We start from the raw sequence: 20,910 nt of genomic DNA, 5'->3' as shown, positions 1-20,910 counted from the left end.
GTTGAGTATTTTTGTATTTTTAATAACGTTTTATCTTTTTTTTTTTTTAATTTTATTTCCATAGATTGGCAGTTGAGTATTTTTGTATTTTTAATACGTTTTATCTTTTTTTTTTTTAATTTTATTTCCATAGATTGGCAGTTGAGCATTTTTGTATTTTTAATAATGTTTTATCTTTTTTTTTTTAATTTTATTTCCATAGATTGGCAGTTGAGTATTTTTGTATTTTTAATACGTTTTATCTTTTTTTTTTTTAATTTTATTTCCATAGATTGGCAGTTGAGCATTTTTAATAACGTTTTATCTTTTTTTTTTTTTTAATTTTATTTCCATAGATTGGCAGTTGAGTATTTTTGTATTTTTAATAATGTTTTATCTTTTTTTTTTTTTTTTAAAATTTCTTTCTCACTCTTTGGCTTAACGTTCACAGGGAACACGAGTTGGAACAGATACATTGAGAGCATTGCCTGGACCACTACGAGGAAGGCGGGCTCTCTCTACCATGCTAGAAAGTTACTTATGCCTGGAAGTATCCTGTATCTCTACAAGGCCATCATTCGCCCATGCATGGAGCATTGTTGTCATACTCGGGCTGGTGCATCTACTACTCGTCGTCTCACTCCTTAACAAGGTTCAAAAGAAAGTCGGCAACCTGATAAGTCCTAAACTGTGATCGAAGCTTCAGCTTTTGTCCCATCGATGAAACGTTGCATCCCTCTGCCTGTTCTACAAGTATTTTAATGGTGGATGCTCTGATGAACTACAAGCCCTTGTACTCCTTCGTTGTAAATACCCCCCCCCCGACAAGCGGCAAAATCCCACCTCTACACAGAGATCCCTAGGTGTAAAAAAGCCTTCTATTCTAATAGTTTCTTCTCCAGAACTGCTAGACTTTGGAACTCCCTTCTGGGTTCCTGCTTCCCCAACTGTACTGACATGCAGAAGTTCAAGTGTAATGTGAACAGACATCTTGCTGCTCAACTCCCTACATAGTATCCCCTGTAACTTATGGCCTCAATAGTAGCCCCTTACATCAAAGTGGATCTGTACCTTGTTTGGGGAGAAAATGGAGGAAAAAAAAAAAAATAGATATCGACAATGGTTTCTCCTTACCATTTTCTTCTAAATTGGTGTTTAACATTGGATTCATGTGAGAAATTGTAATGAACCAAATGTGTACTGACTTCCAGGCTAGGTTTCGATTCAGGAACATTTTCAATGTCCCTTATAAACTTAACTGGGCCACGTTCAGGCGCTTGCTGAAAAAAATAAAAATAGAAAACAAAAGAGGATTAAATAATTGAATAGATTTAAAAACAGTTCAGAATTTTAAAATTTAAAAAAAAAAAAAAAAAAAAAAAAAAAGGAAAAACAAAAAATGACCTTGTAGGGTTCAAAATATTGAGTTTATTGGATTTCCATATGTACGCAAATAAGCATAAATTTGAATATAAAAACAAACAAAATTAAAAGAGACACCAGTTCATATGTAGAGAAAGGAAGTTATTCTTTTATAAAAGAAAGCTCATTTAAATTCCTTTCAGCCTTCAGGAATCGTTTGAAGCTTCAAAGCAAAATTAACACTTTCAGTTTTCAGAGAAAACTTATGAGAGAGAAAAGGAAGGTACAGTAAGATAAAATAGAGATGAAAAGAGTATAAAAAGGGAAAGAGGGATAGAGTAAGAGAAAGAGAGAGAGAGAGAGAGGAAGAAAAAAGAAATAAAATCCAGCCAAATAGTAACAAAAAAATAAGGAGGTAAGGCTCTAGCAATTTGACAGAAATCAAACTCTTTATTATTAAAATAAAACCAAACAAACAAAAAAAAAATGGATTTAAAAAAAAAAAAATCTTGAGAATTCATATCCATAGTGATTTAAGGAAAAATCTATTTTTTTTGGATTATAAAAGATAGACGTGTTACACACAAGCCGATTATATATATATATATATATATATATATATATATATACGCCCACTAGTAACCAAATTAAATATTGAAATGATCCCATCTTTGGTTCTAGGAGACAAAACTACATCAAAATTTGCAGAATTTTTCAAGACTATAAGATTCCACGGTTAAAATTTTATGACGATTGGTATAAAAGAACCTATATTTTCAAGCCAATAAAATATGTCCAAATTTACCTACATTTGTATATAGAGTATCCTGGCAGGCCAGCTTCAGTTTTGCTGCTTTGGGATGAATTTTACTTAGGTTTTTTTTTTTGCTTAGTTGTCTTCCATGTGGCTTTACCAGGCCACTAATATTTAAAAAAATTTAGCCAAATTTTCAAAGTTGGACCTAACTAGCATTTTAGTTGATAAATCAAACTTCCATTCTGATTAGCTAACATTCATTTGCTATTGTTGTATCATGTTAATTGCAATTGTCTAATGTACTTCATTATAATTTACTTTTTATAATTTCTGGATAAAAAAAAAAGAAAAATTCTGCTAAAAAGCAAAGAATTCATATTCCATATATCTGTAATAGAACATGGCTGCAGCAGCTGTATGCAAATGACCAAGCCGTGTGTGAGGTGATGTCACAGCAAGGAAGGAAAGAAAAAGATCATAAAAAAAAAGAACATGTGTGCAGACCAGGGATCACATTAGAGAAAGGGGAAAGAGACAAGGCTGGAAAGTACCTGTAAATAGATGTCTGTAGTTTCAATGGAAAAAAATTAGTCTAGTTATTCCTTGTCTTGGTTTCCTTGCGACTGCCTGCACACATGTGGGTTCCGAGTGTGGACATGTAATGACTATGTTACATATATCTAATATTTAAAAAAAAAATGTTAGTTGAATTTTCAAAGTTGGACCTAAATAGCATTTATGTTGATAAATCAAACTGTGATTCTGATCAGCCAATGTTCATTTGTTATTGTTATACTATGTTAATTCCAACTGACTAAGGTACTACTTTACTACAATTTAATTTAAAAAAAAAAAATTCCTGAATTAAAAATATTAGAATTCTGCTAAAAACTGGAGAAGTTCCATCTTTGCTTGACTAATGTACTTTACTATAATTTATTTTTTTTATAAAATTTCTGAATTAAAAAAAAAAAGAAATCTGCTAAAAATCGAAATCTCATCCTGGCTTGTTTGTACTTACTGGTAGCGTGGGACAAGACGTGGCAATGCCGTTCAGTTTCTTCAAAATTACATGGTGCTGTCCAACCACCTTGAGCATTTCACCTGATTCTTGCATAAGAAAACCCTGAAGTGAGAAGAAAATCCAAATTAAATTTTCAACACCCGATTCAATTCTTGTAGATTTACATATTTATAAAACTGGCAGGGCTACCTGGCATTGCCTGGGGGGGGGAGTGTATCGTATTTCTACATTTAAAATTCTACCTATTTGTATATTTTTCCTCCCTCTGTCTCTCTACAACTCCTCTTTCTCTTCTACCAAGCCCAGTCCTCTTTTTGGGCATACGCACACAGAATCTTAAGATCTCAGTTGGAATGTATGAGATAGGCAGTGAATGTCTGGTATGTTGTAGGATGTCCTATCTCTGGCTACAACAAAATTAAAAAAAAAAAAACTCTTTTATCCAGATTTTTCATGGATTGAGTCAGCTCAGCAGAAAAGTAATTTTTGGATAAAAAAAAGTTCAGAGTTACTTCCCTTTAGTACATAACTAGCTGGAGTAGCCGGCATTGCCCGGGTGTGGGGAGGCGGTGTGGTAAGGAGTTTTTTTTTTTTTTTAATTCAATTTTCACCCCAAACAAGGCACAGTGCCACTTTGAAGCAGGGGGCTACTATTAGGGAATTAATTAGCGAGGTCATTATGAAGGGAGAAGAGTAGAAAGATGTTTGTTAACATTACACTTGAACTTCTGCATATCATTGCAGTTGGGAAAGCAGAATCCCGGAAGGGAGTTCCAGAGACCCGCAGTTCTGGGGAAGAAACTATTGGAGTAAAAGGCTTTCTTGCACCTAGGGATCTCTACTGTAAAGGGATGAGACTTAGTAGCTTGTCGGGTTTGTCGGGGGTAGTTACGTCGGGGAGGTACAAGTGTTTGCCGTTCGTCAGAGCATTCACCATTAAAGTATTTGTAGAACAGGCAGAGGGATGCAACATCTCGTCGATGGGACAGAGTTAATGCAACCAGTAAAAAAAAAAAAAAAAAGTGTAAACGAACAGTAAAATGATTCAGTTTTTATTTTAAAAGAAAAAAATCCCATTACGTAATCTTCGAAATAAGAAAAGAAAAAAAGAAGGAGAAGGTAAGCAGGCTCGAACCTGTAACGCGAAGGAGGAAAAGAAGGTAAAAAAAAAAAAAAAAAAAAAAAATTATTAGTTTATCGATCACCTTCTCAGCGACATTTTGAAAAAAATAATTTTTCAATTTTTATTCAGTAAAACAAAAGTTATGAATTTTCTCGTGTTCAAAATCGTCAAGAGGAGAGCAATGTTTTTTTCGACAGGTTTCCATAGTAACCACGTTGCTTCAGCGACTACTGTTACTACTAATTCACCACTCTCGCGAAACGAGAAATAAGTGAAACAGAGAGAATGAAAGGGAGATAATTGGGTGGATTTTATTGAAAGCAGACGAGTGCCATACATTGTTATTACATATGTGTATGTTATGTTTATGGAGGCAAAAAAAAATAAGATTGAAATTAAACAAAGAAAAAATGAATTTACTGGAAACCTTGAAAAAATCATGGATTACAATAGAAAAATGCGAGCATGAAAAGTAATATGGTTAAGCTTAAACATGGAAAAGTAAAGGACTAGTTGTTAAAACTGGAAAAGAATAGGACAAGATATTCTAGTAAAAAATATAATAAATTTATAACTTAAAATATTGCAGCATTAAGAATTGATTATATAATGTAATAAATTGAATTTAAAAAAAATTCTTAATGTTGCAATATTTTAAGTTATAAATTTATTATAGTTTTTACTAGAAATAATAGATATCTTGTCCTATTCTTTTCCAGTTTTAACAACTAGTCCTTTACTTTTCCATATTATTTTTCATGCTCGCATTTTTCTATTGTAATATACACACATGCTCAACTGCCCTTTATATAATAAACTGAGGAAATTGTGACCCGTTTGGCTAGTATTTATTAAATATCTGAAAATTTCAAAAATTTATGAAAAAATTTTCTTTTTTAATTTCAAATAGGCATACATGTCCACACATATTATATGCTTCTATGAACTCCCCATTTGTGAAATAAGAATATCATGGGACTGCTTCCCTGCTGATTACAACATGGTCATCTTCAAATCTAATGTCAAGATATATTCGTCACAAACTATCCCGGTAAGTCATAAAATTTTAGTAATCCCATTTATTATTTTCAATCCTCTCATAATATTTTTCATCATTAAATTGACAATCCATCTGCATCTATTTTCTATTCTTATTCTCTAGCAGCTTTTGCCCTCAATAAATGGTGACTTGTTCATAAAAAAATTTACAGTTTTATTTTTAGCGATAATGAAATAGCTGGCATTAGCGTCTCATTATTGCAAAAAAAAAAAAAAAAAAAAAAAAAAAAACTTTAAAAAGCAATAAAAAAAAAAAATCGCAAATAATATCAGCAGAGGCCCATAGTGTAATTGTATGCACACTCGACTATAGAACCTATGGTTCAAGGTTCGAGCCCTAATAAAGTCAAGCTACGCTGATGAGGTGTAGAACAGGGAAACACGTGTACATAGAGTACTATTTTAAAAAGTAAAATAAACATACATACATATATATATATATATATATATATATATTTTAAAGCCCCCCCTCCCCCCATTTGAGTAGAGCACTGTCGTAAATAATTCTCACATACATATATATATATATATATATATATATATATATATATATTTTAAAGCCCCCCTCCTCCCATTTGGGTAGAGCACTGTCGTAAATAATTCTCACTTGCTATTTAATTGGCTGAAAAATGCGAAGCTTACAGTTTGTTTACAAACAGGCGGTTTGAGCACTGTACAAGTAGTGGATGGATGTTTGTTTAAATAGACATTCAGACGAGTTATTTGCGGGCGTCGCTTCCATGGTTGAGAGGTAGAGCTGCCGATTGTCAACACTACAGTTCTAGGTTCAATCCTTGGCTTGGGAGAGGTGCTAGTCTAGCGGCACTGATGAGTTGTGATACAACGAATCAGAAATGTATGTCGATGACTACAATATATATATAGCGAGGTGGACGAGTGGTAAAAGTTTAGGCTTCTTACCATGGGGTCCTGATTTCGAATCTCGCTCGATTCAGCCACTCTGATGAGTCGTAGACGATGAAATAGATATCAGTGGATAATTATATTTTAAAAACAATATATATGTCGCTCCCCATGTGGGGGTACCAAATTGGTTAAAAGGAAAATTATTCCCAACTCGCATTTAGGTAAACATGCCCTTTCATAAATAATTGAATTCATTCAAAACGTATCGCAAAAACAAAAACAAATAACATCTACATAAATCGCGATATATCCGAACAGTCAGTGAGGTTAGGCTTCTTGCCATGAGGTCTGATGAGCCATAGACGGCAAAACACGTGTCGGTGGATAATTGTATTTTAAAAACTATATATATATATATATATATATATTAGGCGATATATTTGGTAAAAAACAGGGGAGAAAGTGCTCAATGTGTTTATTATTTCAACCTCGGGGGGGGGGGGGTTACTTACTTCATTACAAATTGTTTCAATCGCCAGGACAATAAAATTATCCTGCCAATATCTTCAGACAATTCAAATGACTTGAATTGTTTGAAGAGATCGCCAGGACAATATTATTGTCCTGGCAATTGAAACAATTTGTAATGATTTAAGCAAATAACCCCCAAGGTTGAAATAATAAACACAAATATTGCGGCAATATTTTTGATTCATAATGGGGTATGATCCCACACAGTCGGGCGATTCTATTTATAAACGATGCTTCTAAGAACTGACAAATCGAATTAATTCACCAACTAATCAGAAACCAGAATTGCTCCATAAATATTAAACCTTTTCTGTAGCAATTTCACATGTTTTTTCTGTCTCGACACGGTAAGAATCTTTTGGTCTGTGGAAATGTCTACTGCAAACCAGTCACTTCTCAGAACTTGTGTGGAACAACGAACCATCGGAAACTGTTCTGTCTACTGCAAACCAGTCACCTCTCAGAACCTGTGTAGAACAATGAACTATCGGAAACCGTTCTGAAACTAAACATGGCTTACATTTCTAGATATATATATATATATATATATATATATTACACCCAAAAAGATGTATACACACTTCAAAAAATTTTAAACCAGGTGTTCGTTTTTTTCTTTACAGATTAAACTCATCAATCTTAATGATGGCAACCAGGTTAACCTTTTAAAAAAAAAAATTCATTTTAAAATACTACTGGAAACATGAAAACGCTGTAGAAGTGCAAAGACAGTTTAGGAGTGTGTATACATCTTTTTGCGACACTCTGTATATATATATATTAGATCTTTTTCATGTATCCTTGCATGTTCATGCCATAGATGAAACCATGGTTAGTGTTCTCCATAGGCTTTGGTTCATTGTTGGTCCTATTCCTCTGAAGGCAATCACATGATTTTGAACTTGGCAGAACACATGGCGTGGGATACCATTACCTTCCTCAGCGTAGTGGCATCTGAATCGCCTGTTTGCATCTATCTGTTGTCCTTAGATCAGCCGCAGAGCTGCCGTTGAATAATGTAACTCTTAATACCATAGAACCGTTGATCTGCTAGAGATTCAACCTCCTCCATGGCCATCCAACATCCTGCTGCCAACATCATCAGAGTTACCTTCTCCTAGATGTATGTCTTAACTAGGTACATCTCTCCCAGTGAATTAATGCGCCTCCAGATACCAACCTGGAAATTTCTTATGACTCGGCGCGGTACATATGGCGCCTAGTTTTCCCCAAATGGTCACCCATCTGATACCGGCCAGGCTCATCATTGCTTAACTTTGGTGATCTGGCGGCATAAAATATTACATAATGATAATAATAAAAGAAAAATAATCGTTTTATATTTTGCGCGTCCTTACCTGCCATAAAACGATCAAGGTCAAATTGACTTCGATGGCAGCATTAAGGTCACTAAATTTGGAATGGTTAGCAGATGAAATTTCATGTTCTGTTACTGATGAGTTCAATGAAGAGGACCAGTTTTGATCGCTGCTCGCAGGTTGGGTGCATGACTTGTAGTAAAAGTCAGAACAGGGCGTCTTAGAGCTATCGATCTGAAACGAGAAAGACGAGGACATTTATATTATATTGAATATACGGGGTAAATTTGTGACCATTTTCCGCACTAACACTGAGGTCAAAATATTTTATTTCAAGTTAATTCAAGTTTAGACAATAGTATTAGCTTCTTTATTATTATTATTATTATTATTGTTATTATTTTAAAAAAAAAATTTTATTTAAAAAAATTTTTTTTAGAAATTTTTTTTTTATTATTTTTTTTAAATTAAAAATTTTTTTTTATTATTTTTTTTAAATTAAACATTTTTTTTTTATTATTTAAAACAAATTAAAATTTTTTTTATTATTTTTATTTTTTAAATTACTAATAATTTTTTTTATTGCATTTTTATCCCAGACAAAGCACAGTACCACTTTGATGTAGGGGACTACTATCTATTTGGGACATAATTGCAAGAATACAATGAAGGGAGTTGAGCAGCAAGATGTCTGTTTACATTACACTTGAACTTCTGCATGTCAGTATAGTTGGGGAAGCAGGAATCTGGAAGGGAATTCCAAAGTCTAACAGTTCTAGGGAAGAAACTAGTAGAGTAGAAGGCTTTCTAGCATCTGGGGAGCTCTGTGTAGGGGTGGGATTTTGCTGCTGGTCGGGGGCATTTACATCAAGGAGGTACAAGGGCTTGTAGTTTATTGGAGCATATACCATTAAAATACTTGTAGAGCTTATTTTTGGCTAGCCTATTTGGAATTCAGGGATTAAACATTGTCGATGGAATCTTGGGCTTCGTTTGTCTTGAAATGATTCTACGTTTGTATTATTTGGTTCTTATGTCGAGTGTCATTTTCACAACGTTTTGGTTGATGTAACCTCCAACCTTCTTCAGGTGTATCTTTTCAAACTTGGGAATCTTTTTGTTGAACTCAGAAATCTGCACAAGGGTAGCATGTTTTCGTTCTGCCAGCCACGACTGGGTAGGAGTCCTAAGTAAATCGCAATTGTACTTTGAGTGCCACCTGTACTGAGGATTGAACCATCAACCGCTAAAAGGAGTGTAATTTTACAACTGAATTATACCAAGTACTTTATCCACTATGTCACGGTGAGGTCAAAATACTTTATTACATTGGTACATTAATATTGGACTCCTGACGAACTTACTTTTTGATTAGCCTGTTTGGAATCCAGAGGATTAAATGTCTCTTTCAGGTTGTTTTGAAGTGAGTCTACATTCCTCTTATTATTATGATTAGCTCCTTGCATCAAGTGGCTTCATGTATTGTCTGAAGAGACTTCCATGAAAAAAGTAAACTACTTACTTATCTATGACTAGCCTGGGTGTCCAGTGTTGCCCGGGTGTTTAGAGGTGCATGTTGAGCAAAAAAAAGTGGTAGTAGGCAGGTTTGAACCCGTACCGCAAAGGAGGAAAAGAACGTGTAAAAAAAAAACCCCCAAAAAACGTGACGTCTTTGCTGTTGCGTCCATCACCAAACTGGCAGTGGCGAAGGTTTAAATTAAGACTAGTCTATCGAAAAGAGGGGATAACTTTCGAAAATTTTTCAAATTGTTTTTTTATTTTAAACTTTATTTTCCATTGCTTGTCTTAACGATAAAATGAACTATTGATTTATTGATTTTAAGCTACCAGTTGAACCAAAATCTATAGATTTTGGTTCAACTGGTAGCTTAAAATCAATAAATCAATAGTTCATTTTATCGTTAAGACAAGCAATGGAAAATAAAGTTTAAAATAAAAAAACAATTTGAAATCTATAGATTTTGGTTCAACTGGTAGCTTAAAATCAATAAATCAATAGTTCATTTTATCGTTAAGACAAGCAATGGAAAATAAAGTTTAAAATAAAAAAACAATTTGAAATCTATAGATTTTGGTTCAACTGGTAGCTTAAAATCAATAAATCAATAGTTCATTTTATCGTTAAGACAAGCAATGGAAAATAAAGTTTAAAATAAAAAAACAATTTGAAAAAAAAAAAAAAAAAAAAAAATCGTTTGGTATTAGAAAATAGGTGCAAGATTTCCGATTCCAATACCCTCCAAAATTCTGATTTTTTGGAATTCAAATTAATCATCACATCACTGTGTTTATCAAGTCAATAGAATTCTGAAATCAAATGAAGGTGGATTCAGTCATGTACAACTATTGTGCCTTTCCGGTCTTTGAAGGAACCGAGTTATTAATTTCTTCTTGGTCAGATTTTTCAAAATAACCAAACTGTTTACTTGCGTGTGTGTGTATGTAAATGTGTATGTATGCATGTTTTCCTTCTCCTAGAGAGGTTGCCTTCACCACTGCTTACGCCATTTGATCCATGACTGAGACTTAGGTTGCTGGGCACCATAATATATTCCACATGCCGATGGATCATGTATGCTGCAGCTTACAGGGCCTAAGCTCCTCTGGAGGTTTCTGTCAGGGTTACCTCACTCTTAGCCTTTGGTTAAAAGAACCTTGGCCCACAAGGCAGTGGAGGTCCAGTTAAACGTCGCAGGAAACTCGCCGTTCATCAGAGCCCCATCTGCATGGCAGTGGTCACGACGTGCACGTGGGGTTGATTTGATGATATAAAACCTGTGTCGACTGCTGCATCCAATGATGTTGACTTGCTCTTCTTTTTGGTTCAATGTGGCAGTTGTTTAGAGAGTGGGTCTGTCTCGGTGCAAAGTCTTTCCTCACTATACAAAGCTTCAAACACAGGAATTACTTGATATTTAATGGAATACACATTTTACCATCAGTGTGTATCAAAAAGGCTAGCTGTAGCCTAAAACGGCAAATGGACACCCAATGAGGACGGATGCGGATATGGGTGTCAATGGAAATAAAGGCTCTAAAATATCCAAGGTCTAGACCGGCAGGCGTTCAGGGCACCACAGCCTGGACCCGGTCATCAGCAGATGTGCAGGACTGTAGAAGGTTCATAGAAGTGTATTAAGTAATGGCAATACTCGAGAACGAGCTTGCTGCCATCATGTATGTTTTTTTTTTAAAAATTATTTTTCTTCCTTTGAAGATTGTAATGCTGGGTATGGGGCAGCCAAACCAGCTGCCAACATTGCCCTGCTTTTTATTGAAACTAACCGAGAGCTTTTTTTAGTATCCTTGTTGTTCCCTTGAATGCAATTGTCTGGATTTCTTTTGCACTTGGTTCACCAGGAATATTAGTTAGGTAGGACTTCAGGTACTTCTTCATAAGCCCTGTGGCACCAATGATAACTGGTATGATTGATATCTCCCTAAGATTCCAGTTTCTTTTCATATCATACATGAGACCTTGGTATTTGGTCTGTTTCTCTCTTTCAGCTCTGTTCAGACCGCCATCATTAGGAACACTCACTTCAATCAATGTTGCAACTCTCTCTGACTTATTCCATATAACTATGTCAGGTTTCACAGCAGCATTTTCAAGGTAGGTGGCTGTAGGGATTACATGGTCGTAATGTATGGTATATGTCATTTCCAACTGTTCTTTGAGGTAGCTTTCTGCTACACTGGATGTTTAATTTTTTACAGATGGTCCAGTGGAGGTACTTGCATGCTCCATCATGTCTCGCTGTATAGTAGCCGTCCCCTAGAAGAACTTTGCAACTTGATATCAGATGACCAACACTTTCCAATTCTGTATGGCAGAATCTACATTTGTTGTAATTACTGATACCTGCCATCTTCTTGAATGCATTGGTCATCAATCCCTGGTCTTGAGCAGCCATTATGACCCTTTCCTGATCGTGGTGGAGGGTTCCCCTTTTGAGCCAGTCCAAGGAACTTTATCTGTCTATTCCTGAGAGAGTTCCCCCAAAAAATACTTTGCATGCTGATGTCGCTCCCATTCTTTAAGGTTCATTTGCTGAAAGGTCTCGGTATATTTCTGCCGACTCTTTCTTGCTATTTCTGTGGCACACTTGTTTGGTGTTTCGTCCTCATCTGAGAGACAGCCCTAACCAAAATGCTTGGCCAGCTGGGTGACTGACGTTGTTCTGCTGGCTCTTGTCTCTTAATGTTCATATAATATTGAGAGGGTGTCATTCTGGGAGCTTCTCAGATACTGACCAGTGCTCACAATAGTTGCCCTATGTTGATGATTGATCTCTGAAAGTCCCAGACCTCCTTCTCCCCTGGGAAAATACAGTCTTGGTAGACACTGATTTCTATATATTATTTTATGAAGCGTTAGTAGCTTCCGTGTCTTTACATCTAGCCGGTTGATGTATTTTTGTGGCCAGTCAATGATACAAAAGCTGTATGTTATTACTGGCATAGCAAGCTGGTTGATGGCAGTAATTTTATTTTTATTGCATATTTTCCTCACCTGGCGTACATATTCTTTACTAATCTTCTCCCTCATCTTGGCATGTTGTATGTTCTCGTTTTCCTCAATGCCAAGGTACTTATAAGGCTCATGCTCTTCTAAATCCCTGATGTCGATGTTTTCATTAAGCTGAATATTTTCTGTGTGGGTCTTCTTCCCAGCTCTGAGTGTACACTTGGCACATTTTTCTAGGCCAAACTTCATTCCGATGTCATTGGAGAATGTGTGTACTACCTGCAGAAGGTGGTGCAGATCGGCGTCAGAGCTAGCATACAGTTTAAGATCATCCATAAAGAGCAGATGATTTATTCTCTTGCTTGGATCTCGATGGCGTCCCTGACTCAAATTGTAGGCGCTCGGATTCTTATTCAGGAGCTTGCTTAGTGGGTCTATTGCCATACATATAAGAGAGATAAGCTGTCACCTTGGAATATTCCCTTCTTTACTTCAGGGATGGTGGTCTTTCCTCCATTGTGATTTAATGATATTGTGGTTCTCCACATCTGAAGGTGAGCAGCCAGTGTTTGTCTAAGGTGGATTTTGTATAACTCAAGGCACCGAAGTAGCCAGGAATGTGGCATGCTGTCAAATGCCTTCTGGTAATCAATCCATGCCATGCTCAGGTTTTTGTGTCTCTTCCTACAGTCTTCTAGGATGGTCTTGTTGATTAATAGCTGGTCTTTGATACTGAGGCATTTCCTTCTGCATCCTGCCTGCTCTTTTTCAAGGTAGGTCCCAGAAGATAGGTGGTCATATATACCGTCAGCTATCAGACCAGTGAAAAGCTTGTAGGTAGTTGTAAGACAGCATATTGGCCTGTATTTATTTGGCCGTTGTGTCTCCTTGGTCTTGGGTATGAGGCTGGTGTCCCCCTCTGTCAGCCAGGATGGTGTTGCTTCTTCATCTCTTAGCATCCTGCTGAAGCAATCACTGTAGTGGTGGTGGAGTGCAGTCAATTGCTTCAGCCAAAAATTTTGGACATTGTCGATGCCAGGTGCTTTGTGGTTGGATAATTGTGCCAGTTTTCTTGTTATCATACCAGGAGTTATGACTGGTTCTGGCATCTGAGGCTTGGTTCCATTGAGCCTAATAATATCTTCAATACACTGAGCCTCTTGATTATATTTGCCTTCTATTTCAAATAGAGGCCTCCAGTAGTTTTCCAGGGCTTCCTCTGCAGGTGGACTATCTACAGTAATGGTGTCCCTTATGAGCTGCCTGTAAAAAGCCCTCTGGTTTGTTTTAAACTGCTTGTTCTGAATCTGGGAGTTGATCTTGTTCTCCTGATTTTTAATTCTCGGAGAAAGTACTGGTATTTTTCCCTCCAACTCCCTAGCTGTATTATGTAATCCCTCAATTTTCTCATGGTGGTATTTGGTACAGAGTTTTTTGATGGTGGTTTTAAGTCGCCCCTGTACCGAGGGATCTGCAAGAAACTTTTTTATTTGGCTTGGTTCCTTCCTGCAGAGGTTCAGTTATTTTTGCAGCTTTTTCTTCCAGTGAGGTGTTTGTTTAGGGACTCTGGGCCCTATTCGATGATTGTGATTGGATGTTCGAGGGTTAATTTTTCTGTCGATGTAGAGTCCAGCTGCATATGTAATATGATTGAGTTCTGTGAGCGTTACTGTTGTTGGAATTAGTCTCTTGAGAGCGATGTTAACTTTGGCTATAACAGTCTTTGCTCTTCCAGCAGCTTGAATCTTGGACAAACGTGGTCTGTCCTTCATTCTCATACACCTCACCTCCTCAATTGTGTTGCTGAGCTCCTCCTCCAAAGCTAACTGTTCATCATCTACTTCTGGGAGTACAACTGATGGTGGTGGTGGTCTAGGTGATTGTGGTGGTGATGGTATCCTGTTAGGTGATGTAGATTCCTGTGTTGGTGTTTGTGGGGTTTCCAGCAGAGAGTTTGTGAAGGCAGGTGTTATGTCAGCCAGAGACTCCAGTGGCACAGGAGTTCCAGGAGAGCTGGGCATGTGCTGGGACAGTTGGATGGGTTCTGATGGTAGAGTTGGTGGTTGTTGTTGGAGTAGGTCTATTGTGGGAATTTTTATTGGGTTTTCCAGGAGATATCTGTTGTTCATCAAAAGATCTGTTATTTTTGAAGACATGTAGTCTAGTTCTCTTGTGGTGAATAATTTCAGGTTGTTGTATCGCTGTGTTGTAATGTTACCTGGAGGGATGTTTGCTTTTCCAGGATAAAAATGAAAAAAGATATCCCTCCAGATTGCTGTTCTTTCTTTTTGTCTTTTATGCTTTTGTTTTGCATCATCCGTTGCCCATATTAGTGTCCACCTCTCTTCCCTTTCCCATACCACCTCCTGTCGAAGTTTTGTCTCCTCATCCTCTACCTTCTGGTAGTCTTTTTCTGCAGTCTTCAAAGCCTCACATCTTATTCTATCTACCTCCTCTTGTGGGATATATCTTCCCATCTGTGAGATGAGGGATCGCAGGTTGTGTAAAGGTGTGTGCTTTTTCTCCGCTGGGAGGTTTAATGCTTTTATACTCTCGGTAAGTATCTCTCCTGCGCTGCGTCCCCATTTCTCAAACCTTGAGTAGTGGTAGCAGTGCAGAAGGACCTTCTGCTTGACAGACCATGACTGGGTTTTAATCCCCCTTCTGTTTCTTTTGGGGTCTGTCAAGCGGGATGGAGGAAGGACGCTTGGTCCATCTTGGTCATGGACTGGTTGCTGTCCTTATGTGACCTCTCAGATGATTGGGGTATCACCTTTTGAGGCAAGAAGTTTCACACCATTTCTTTTCTCTTCCTGCCTGGTGCGTAAACAGGTTGAGGGGCCCTTTTTATCCTGGGCGACAGTCATCCAATTTGAATTCCTTTTATTTGGCATTTTTCATGGTTGTTCCTCATTGTGCACGTCTTCTTATTGGTTATTCGAAGCTTCCCTCTACCTACTTTACATAAGTAGAGGGGGTGCCCCCATCCGCAACCCGGGGGATGCACTGGATGGCCGGAGGAAAACGGCACCCTAATGTATGTATGTGTGTGTAGGCGTGTGTATATATGTGTGTGTGTGTGAATGAATGCAAAAGTGTGGGTCATTTCTCGCACTGACGATGAAGTCAAAATATCTTATTTCAAACAAATTCAAATTTAAACAATAGCAATATCTTATCAGTTTATATACTGTTTATGTACATGTAATTGCAATATATAAAGTAAACAATTTTCATACGGTTGTGAAATAGGCTGCTCCATTAAGTAACCTTTGTTTTTAATTCAATTATTATTTTCATTTTAATATAACGAATAGTTCTATTTAGAAATATTTTATTTCTAGGACAAAATATGCTTCAAGTAAATAAAATGCACAAATAACAAAGATGATGGGTTCTTTGTTATCACACCATTTATTGGATTTCTTTCCAACAGCAATTTCAGCAGAAATAATATTTTTTGGAATCTAAGAAAATTGAAATGCCATGTTTTCTGAATTACAAAAAAATGTCATTTACTGAAGAGCAAAGATTAGATGAGAGAAAGGAATATAGAAAAAACAAAAGGAATAAAATCCAGCCAAAGTTTGACAGAAAAAAGTTTGACAGAAAAAGTTTGACAGAAAAAAAAGTATTTTAACCAAAAACAAAACAAGCAGCGCTTGCGTGGTCCCCCTATGATGCTGCATATGAGATGACACCACAAAAAATAGTGAAGAAATGATGAATGTGAGAAGTGAACTAATGGATGGACGCCACTGAAAACAGGTTCCTCTATGAAAAATCGGGGGACCAAAAACAAAATCGACAACTCATATACTTAAAAGGATTTAACTTGAAATATGATTTTTTTTCTAGATTATAAAAAAACAAAACAAAAACAGCGATATTCCATACAAATTTTTTTTTTTTTTTTTTTAAATAGAGAACTTATGTCCCCCGATATAAAAATGTATGATAATTAAAGATTACAACTGAAAAAAAAAAAAACAATTAACACAATTTTATGAAAACGATGAACATGCGTTCAAATTAAAATATTTTACTTACTTTCGTTTGATTAAAATAAGTGTTGCTGAAAAACACGTCTTTTTTGTGAGGCTGAGATATAGCTGAAGGATGAGAGAAAAAGAAAAAAAATTATCAAATCGAGATAAAACTCAACTGCTCACAAACTATGCAATTTTTAGAGTCAATTTTGTTCCTCTAATTAAGGGTCAATCTGAAGGGGCCACATGTACACACACTAATCCAAACAAGGTAATATTAATGCATTCCTGCTAAAGAAACAAAATGGCGTTCTAAAGTTTTTATAAAAATGGAAACTGCAAGTAAAACAAAATACAAACCAGCATACTTATCTCTTCTATTATATAAAAGTCACTGTGTGTGTGTATGTGTGTGTGAGTTCCTTATAAGTTCTGAAAAGGCTGAGCCTATCTTTTACAAATTTCAAATTTATATTTCTGGCAGTGTTCTTAGATATGCTTTATATAAAAATTCGTCCAATAAGTATCGAAAATCGAAGAAATATGATCCTAGAAATAATTTTTTTTTTCATAGATCAAAAAGAATTTTTACAGGGGAATATTTTAGGTCTCAACAGCAAGGGTTGGTTCGTTGGTTGTTTTTATTTTACGGCATATCAACCCTTTTCGGGTTATTTAATGCCGAATCCAAAGATTTTGAAGAAAAAATGTTTTTAATAGAATATATTTGTTGTTTTCACGTCGGTTTCTATTTAACCCATAGTTGGGACCCTAACAGGTACTACCACTCCGGGTCAGAGTCGACCTGGGAGCAATGGTAATTAAAGGGTGGCTCCACACTCCCCAAAGCCCACAAGCTGGGGCCTCACCACTGGATATAGTTTAAGGTCATATCCAGGACCCCCATTGAGGGACTTTTACCCTCTGCAGGGGGGGGGGCAGTCGGCATATTCTAATGCCCCACCGACAGGGCCGCAACGGCAAGGGAGAAAATAAAATATCAACAAACAATTTCTTCTTAGAAAAACCAGATTTGTTGACATCTGGAAACATAGCTCAGTGACAGAACATTCAACTACAGATCGAATTTTAATTTTTTCTCATTAATGAATTCATTTTATAATAAAAGAGATACCACTTAAAATTGCCGCAAACCATTTTTTTTTTTTTTACATATTTTAAAACTAAGCATTAATCAGAAGTGAGTTTCCAGGGCATTCATCTTCAAGCCCAAATATCAGCTGATATTGCAAACAAACACAGATGAACTTTGATGAACTACATTATCATTATTTTATTTTTTGCGAATTTGTCCACCAGGCAAATTATTCCTCGTAATATATAGAGATTGATTCTATAATAATACATAATCTGTATAAATTAAAATATCATATTTAAGCGTATTCAATGACCGGGCAAACAAAATAATAAAACAACTCTTCATATTTTTGTAATATAAATTTATTAAAGTTGTCTCAATTGGTTTTCACAGGATCTGCAGTTTCTACATTTTCTGTTCATACAGCTCGCTCCCAGCTGTCTGTCCACCCTCTGGTGGTCAATCCTGTCTCCTGTCTCCTCTGGTGGTCAATCCTCAACTCACTGAATCTCCCCAAAACTAACTACATCATGTGTTCTCTTACGTCACCTAACTACGTGTCTCATACCAATCTAATTCACAACTAGTTATTTGTTTATTCAAAATCCAAAAGAATGTTTACATCTATTTTCTATTTTCGCATTCGTTTTGCGATTCACACGTCAATCATTTCTTTCGCGATTTAATTGTTTATTCTTCTAATCATAATAACTGATCCAGCGACCATCCGTTGCTCAAATCAATTAACAAGAATACAATAACAATAATAATGTTTTGACCATTGCTCCCGCTTGCCACAGTTAACAGATACTACGCTATGATCACAGCCTAAAGGGTCATAACATTACAATGAGTCCTGCTAGTATAATCGATAGAGGATTGATTCTATAATACATACACAATCTGCATAAATTAAAATATCATGTTTAAGTGTATTGTATGACCGAGCAACGCCAGGCGTCCAGCTACCTTATTTTTATTTCTTTAAAAAAAAGAAAAAAAAAAGAAACAGACATTATGTTTAATGTATTATTTTAAAGGATGTCTTCTTTTAAAGGACATTTTTAATTTTATTTTATTGAAAAAAAAAAAAAAAAAAAAAAAAAAAATAGAAGTCTTGTGTGATTATTAGTTAAAATTTAAGTTCTTTGTGGGTACATTACGCAAGTGGCAATAAAACAATTCCTCTCGCTGAAGGAGGTAATGCCTTGAAGGATAACCTTGGAGTGGGATCCTTGGGATACATTTCTTTAACATTTAAAAATTTTTTTTACTAATAACTGCACAAGAATTTTTTTTTTTTTTTTTAATACAATGAAATAAAAAAAATTTCTTAAAATACCAATGAAATAAATTTTTTTTCAATATAAACTAGCTGTATATACCTGGCCTTGCCCAGACAAAACATTACTGGGCGGAGAGATTAATCACAAACTATTTAAAATACACTGAATATCTTGTTACAAAAAGTGACCACACATTGGATTTAGGGAAGCATAAAATACATCCGTCCTGGCCTATGAAATGGCATAAAATACATCCGTCCTGGCCTATGAAATGGCATAAAATACATCCGTCCTGGCCTATGAAATGGCATAAAATACATCCATCATGGCCTATGAAATGGCATAAAATACATCCATCCTGGCCTATGAAATGGCATAAAATACATCCATCCTGGCCTATGAAATGGCATAAAATACATCCATCCTGGCCTATGAAATGGCATAAAATACATCCATCCTGGCCTATGAAATGGCATAAAATACATCCATCCTGGCCTATGAAATGGCATAAAATACATCCATCCTGGCCTATGAAATGGCATAAAATACATCCATCCTGGCCTATGAAATGGCATAAAATACATCCATCCTGGCCTATGAAATGGCATAAAACACATCCATCCTGGCCTATGAAATGGCATAAAACACATCCATCCTGGCCTATGAAATGGCATAAAACACATCCATCCTGGCCTATGAAATGGCATAAAACACATCCATCCTGGCCTATGAAATGGCATAAAACACATCCATCCTGGCCTATGAAATGGCATAAAATACATCCATCCTGGCCTATGAAATGGCATCAAATACATCCATCCTGGCCTATGAAATGGCATAAAATACATCCATCCTGGCCTATGAAATGGCATAAAATACATCCATCCTGGCCTATGAAATGGCATAAAACACATCCATCCTGGCCTATGAAATGGCATAAAACACATCCATCCTGGCCTATGAAATGGCATAAAATACATCCATCCTGGCCTATGAAATGGCATAAAATACATCCATCCTGGCCTATGAAATGGCATAAAATACATCCATCCTGGCCTATGAAATGGCATAAAATACATCCATCCTGGCCTATGAAATGGCATAAAATACATCCATCCTGGCCTATGAAATGGCATAAAATACATCCATCCTGGCCTATGAAATGGCATAAAATACATCCATCCTGGCCTATGAAATGGCATAAAATACATCCATCCTGGCCTATGAAATGGCATAAAATACATCCATCCTGGCCTATGAAATGGTATAAAATACATCCATCCTGGCCTATGAAATGGCATAAAACACATCCATCCTGGCCTATGAAATGGCATAAAACACATCCATTCTGGCCTATGAAATGGCATAAAACACATCCATCCTGGCCTATGAAATGGCATAAAACACATCCATCCTGGCCTATGAAATGGCATAAAACACATCCATCCTGGCCTATGAAATGGCATAAAATACATCCATCCTGGCCTATGAAATGGCATAAAATACATCCATCCTGGCCTATGAAATGGCATAAAATACATCCATCCTGGCCTATGAAATGGCATAAAATACATCCATCCTGGCCTATGAAATGGCATAAAATACATCCATCTTGGTCTATGAAATGGCATAAAATACATCCATCCTGGCCTATGAAATGGCATAAAATACATCCATCCTGGCCTATGAAATGGCATAAAATACATCCATCCTGGCCTATGAAATGGCATAAAATACATCCATCTTGGTCTATGAAATGGCATAAAATACATCCATCCTGGCCTATGAAATGGCATAAAATACATCCATCCTGGCCTATGAAATGGCATAAAATACATCCATCTTGGTCTATGAAATGGCATAAAATACATCCATCCTGGCCTATGAAATGGCATAAAATACATCCATCCTGGCCTATGAAATGGCATAAAATACATCCATCCTGGCCTATGAAATGGCATAAAATACATCCATCCTGGCCTATGAAATGGCATAAAATACATCCATCTTGGTCTATGAAATGGTA

General features: G+C 36.2%; 1 protein-coding gene across 1 annotated transcript in view; it reads right to left on the bottom strand.

Moving 5' to 3' along the window:
* Positions 1-20,910, bottom strand: part of LOC145268704 (trafficking protein particle complex subunit 8-like) — a 121,914-nt gene that overhangs the window by 15,175 nt on the left and 85,829 nt on the right. The window contains exons 19-22 of the mRNA XM_080124241.1: positions 16,561-16,622; positions 8,061-8,255; positions 3,120-3,224; positions 1,114-1,259 (exon numbers count right to left, since the gene is read on the bottom strand). Coding sequence (XP_079980367.1) covers positions 1,114-1,259; positions 3,120-3,224; positions 8,061-8,255; positions 16,561-16,622 — 508 coding nt within the window. The remainder of the gene's footprint in view (positions 1-1,113; positions 1,260-3,119; positions 3,225-8,060; positions 8,256-16,560; positions 16,623-20,910) is intronic.

This window comes from Euprymna scolopes, chromosome 44 (assembly GCF_053919585.1).
Source record: "Euprymna scolopes isolate OS-2025 chromosome 44, ASM5391958v1, whole genome shotgun sequence".
Taxonomy (NCBI): domain Eukaryota; kingdom Metazoa; phylum Mollusca; class Cephalopoda; order Sepiida; family Sepiolidae; genus Euprymna; species Euprymna scolopes.
This window is presented reverse-complemented; position numbering and strand designations above follow the sequence as displayed.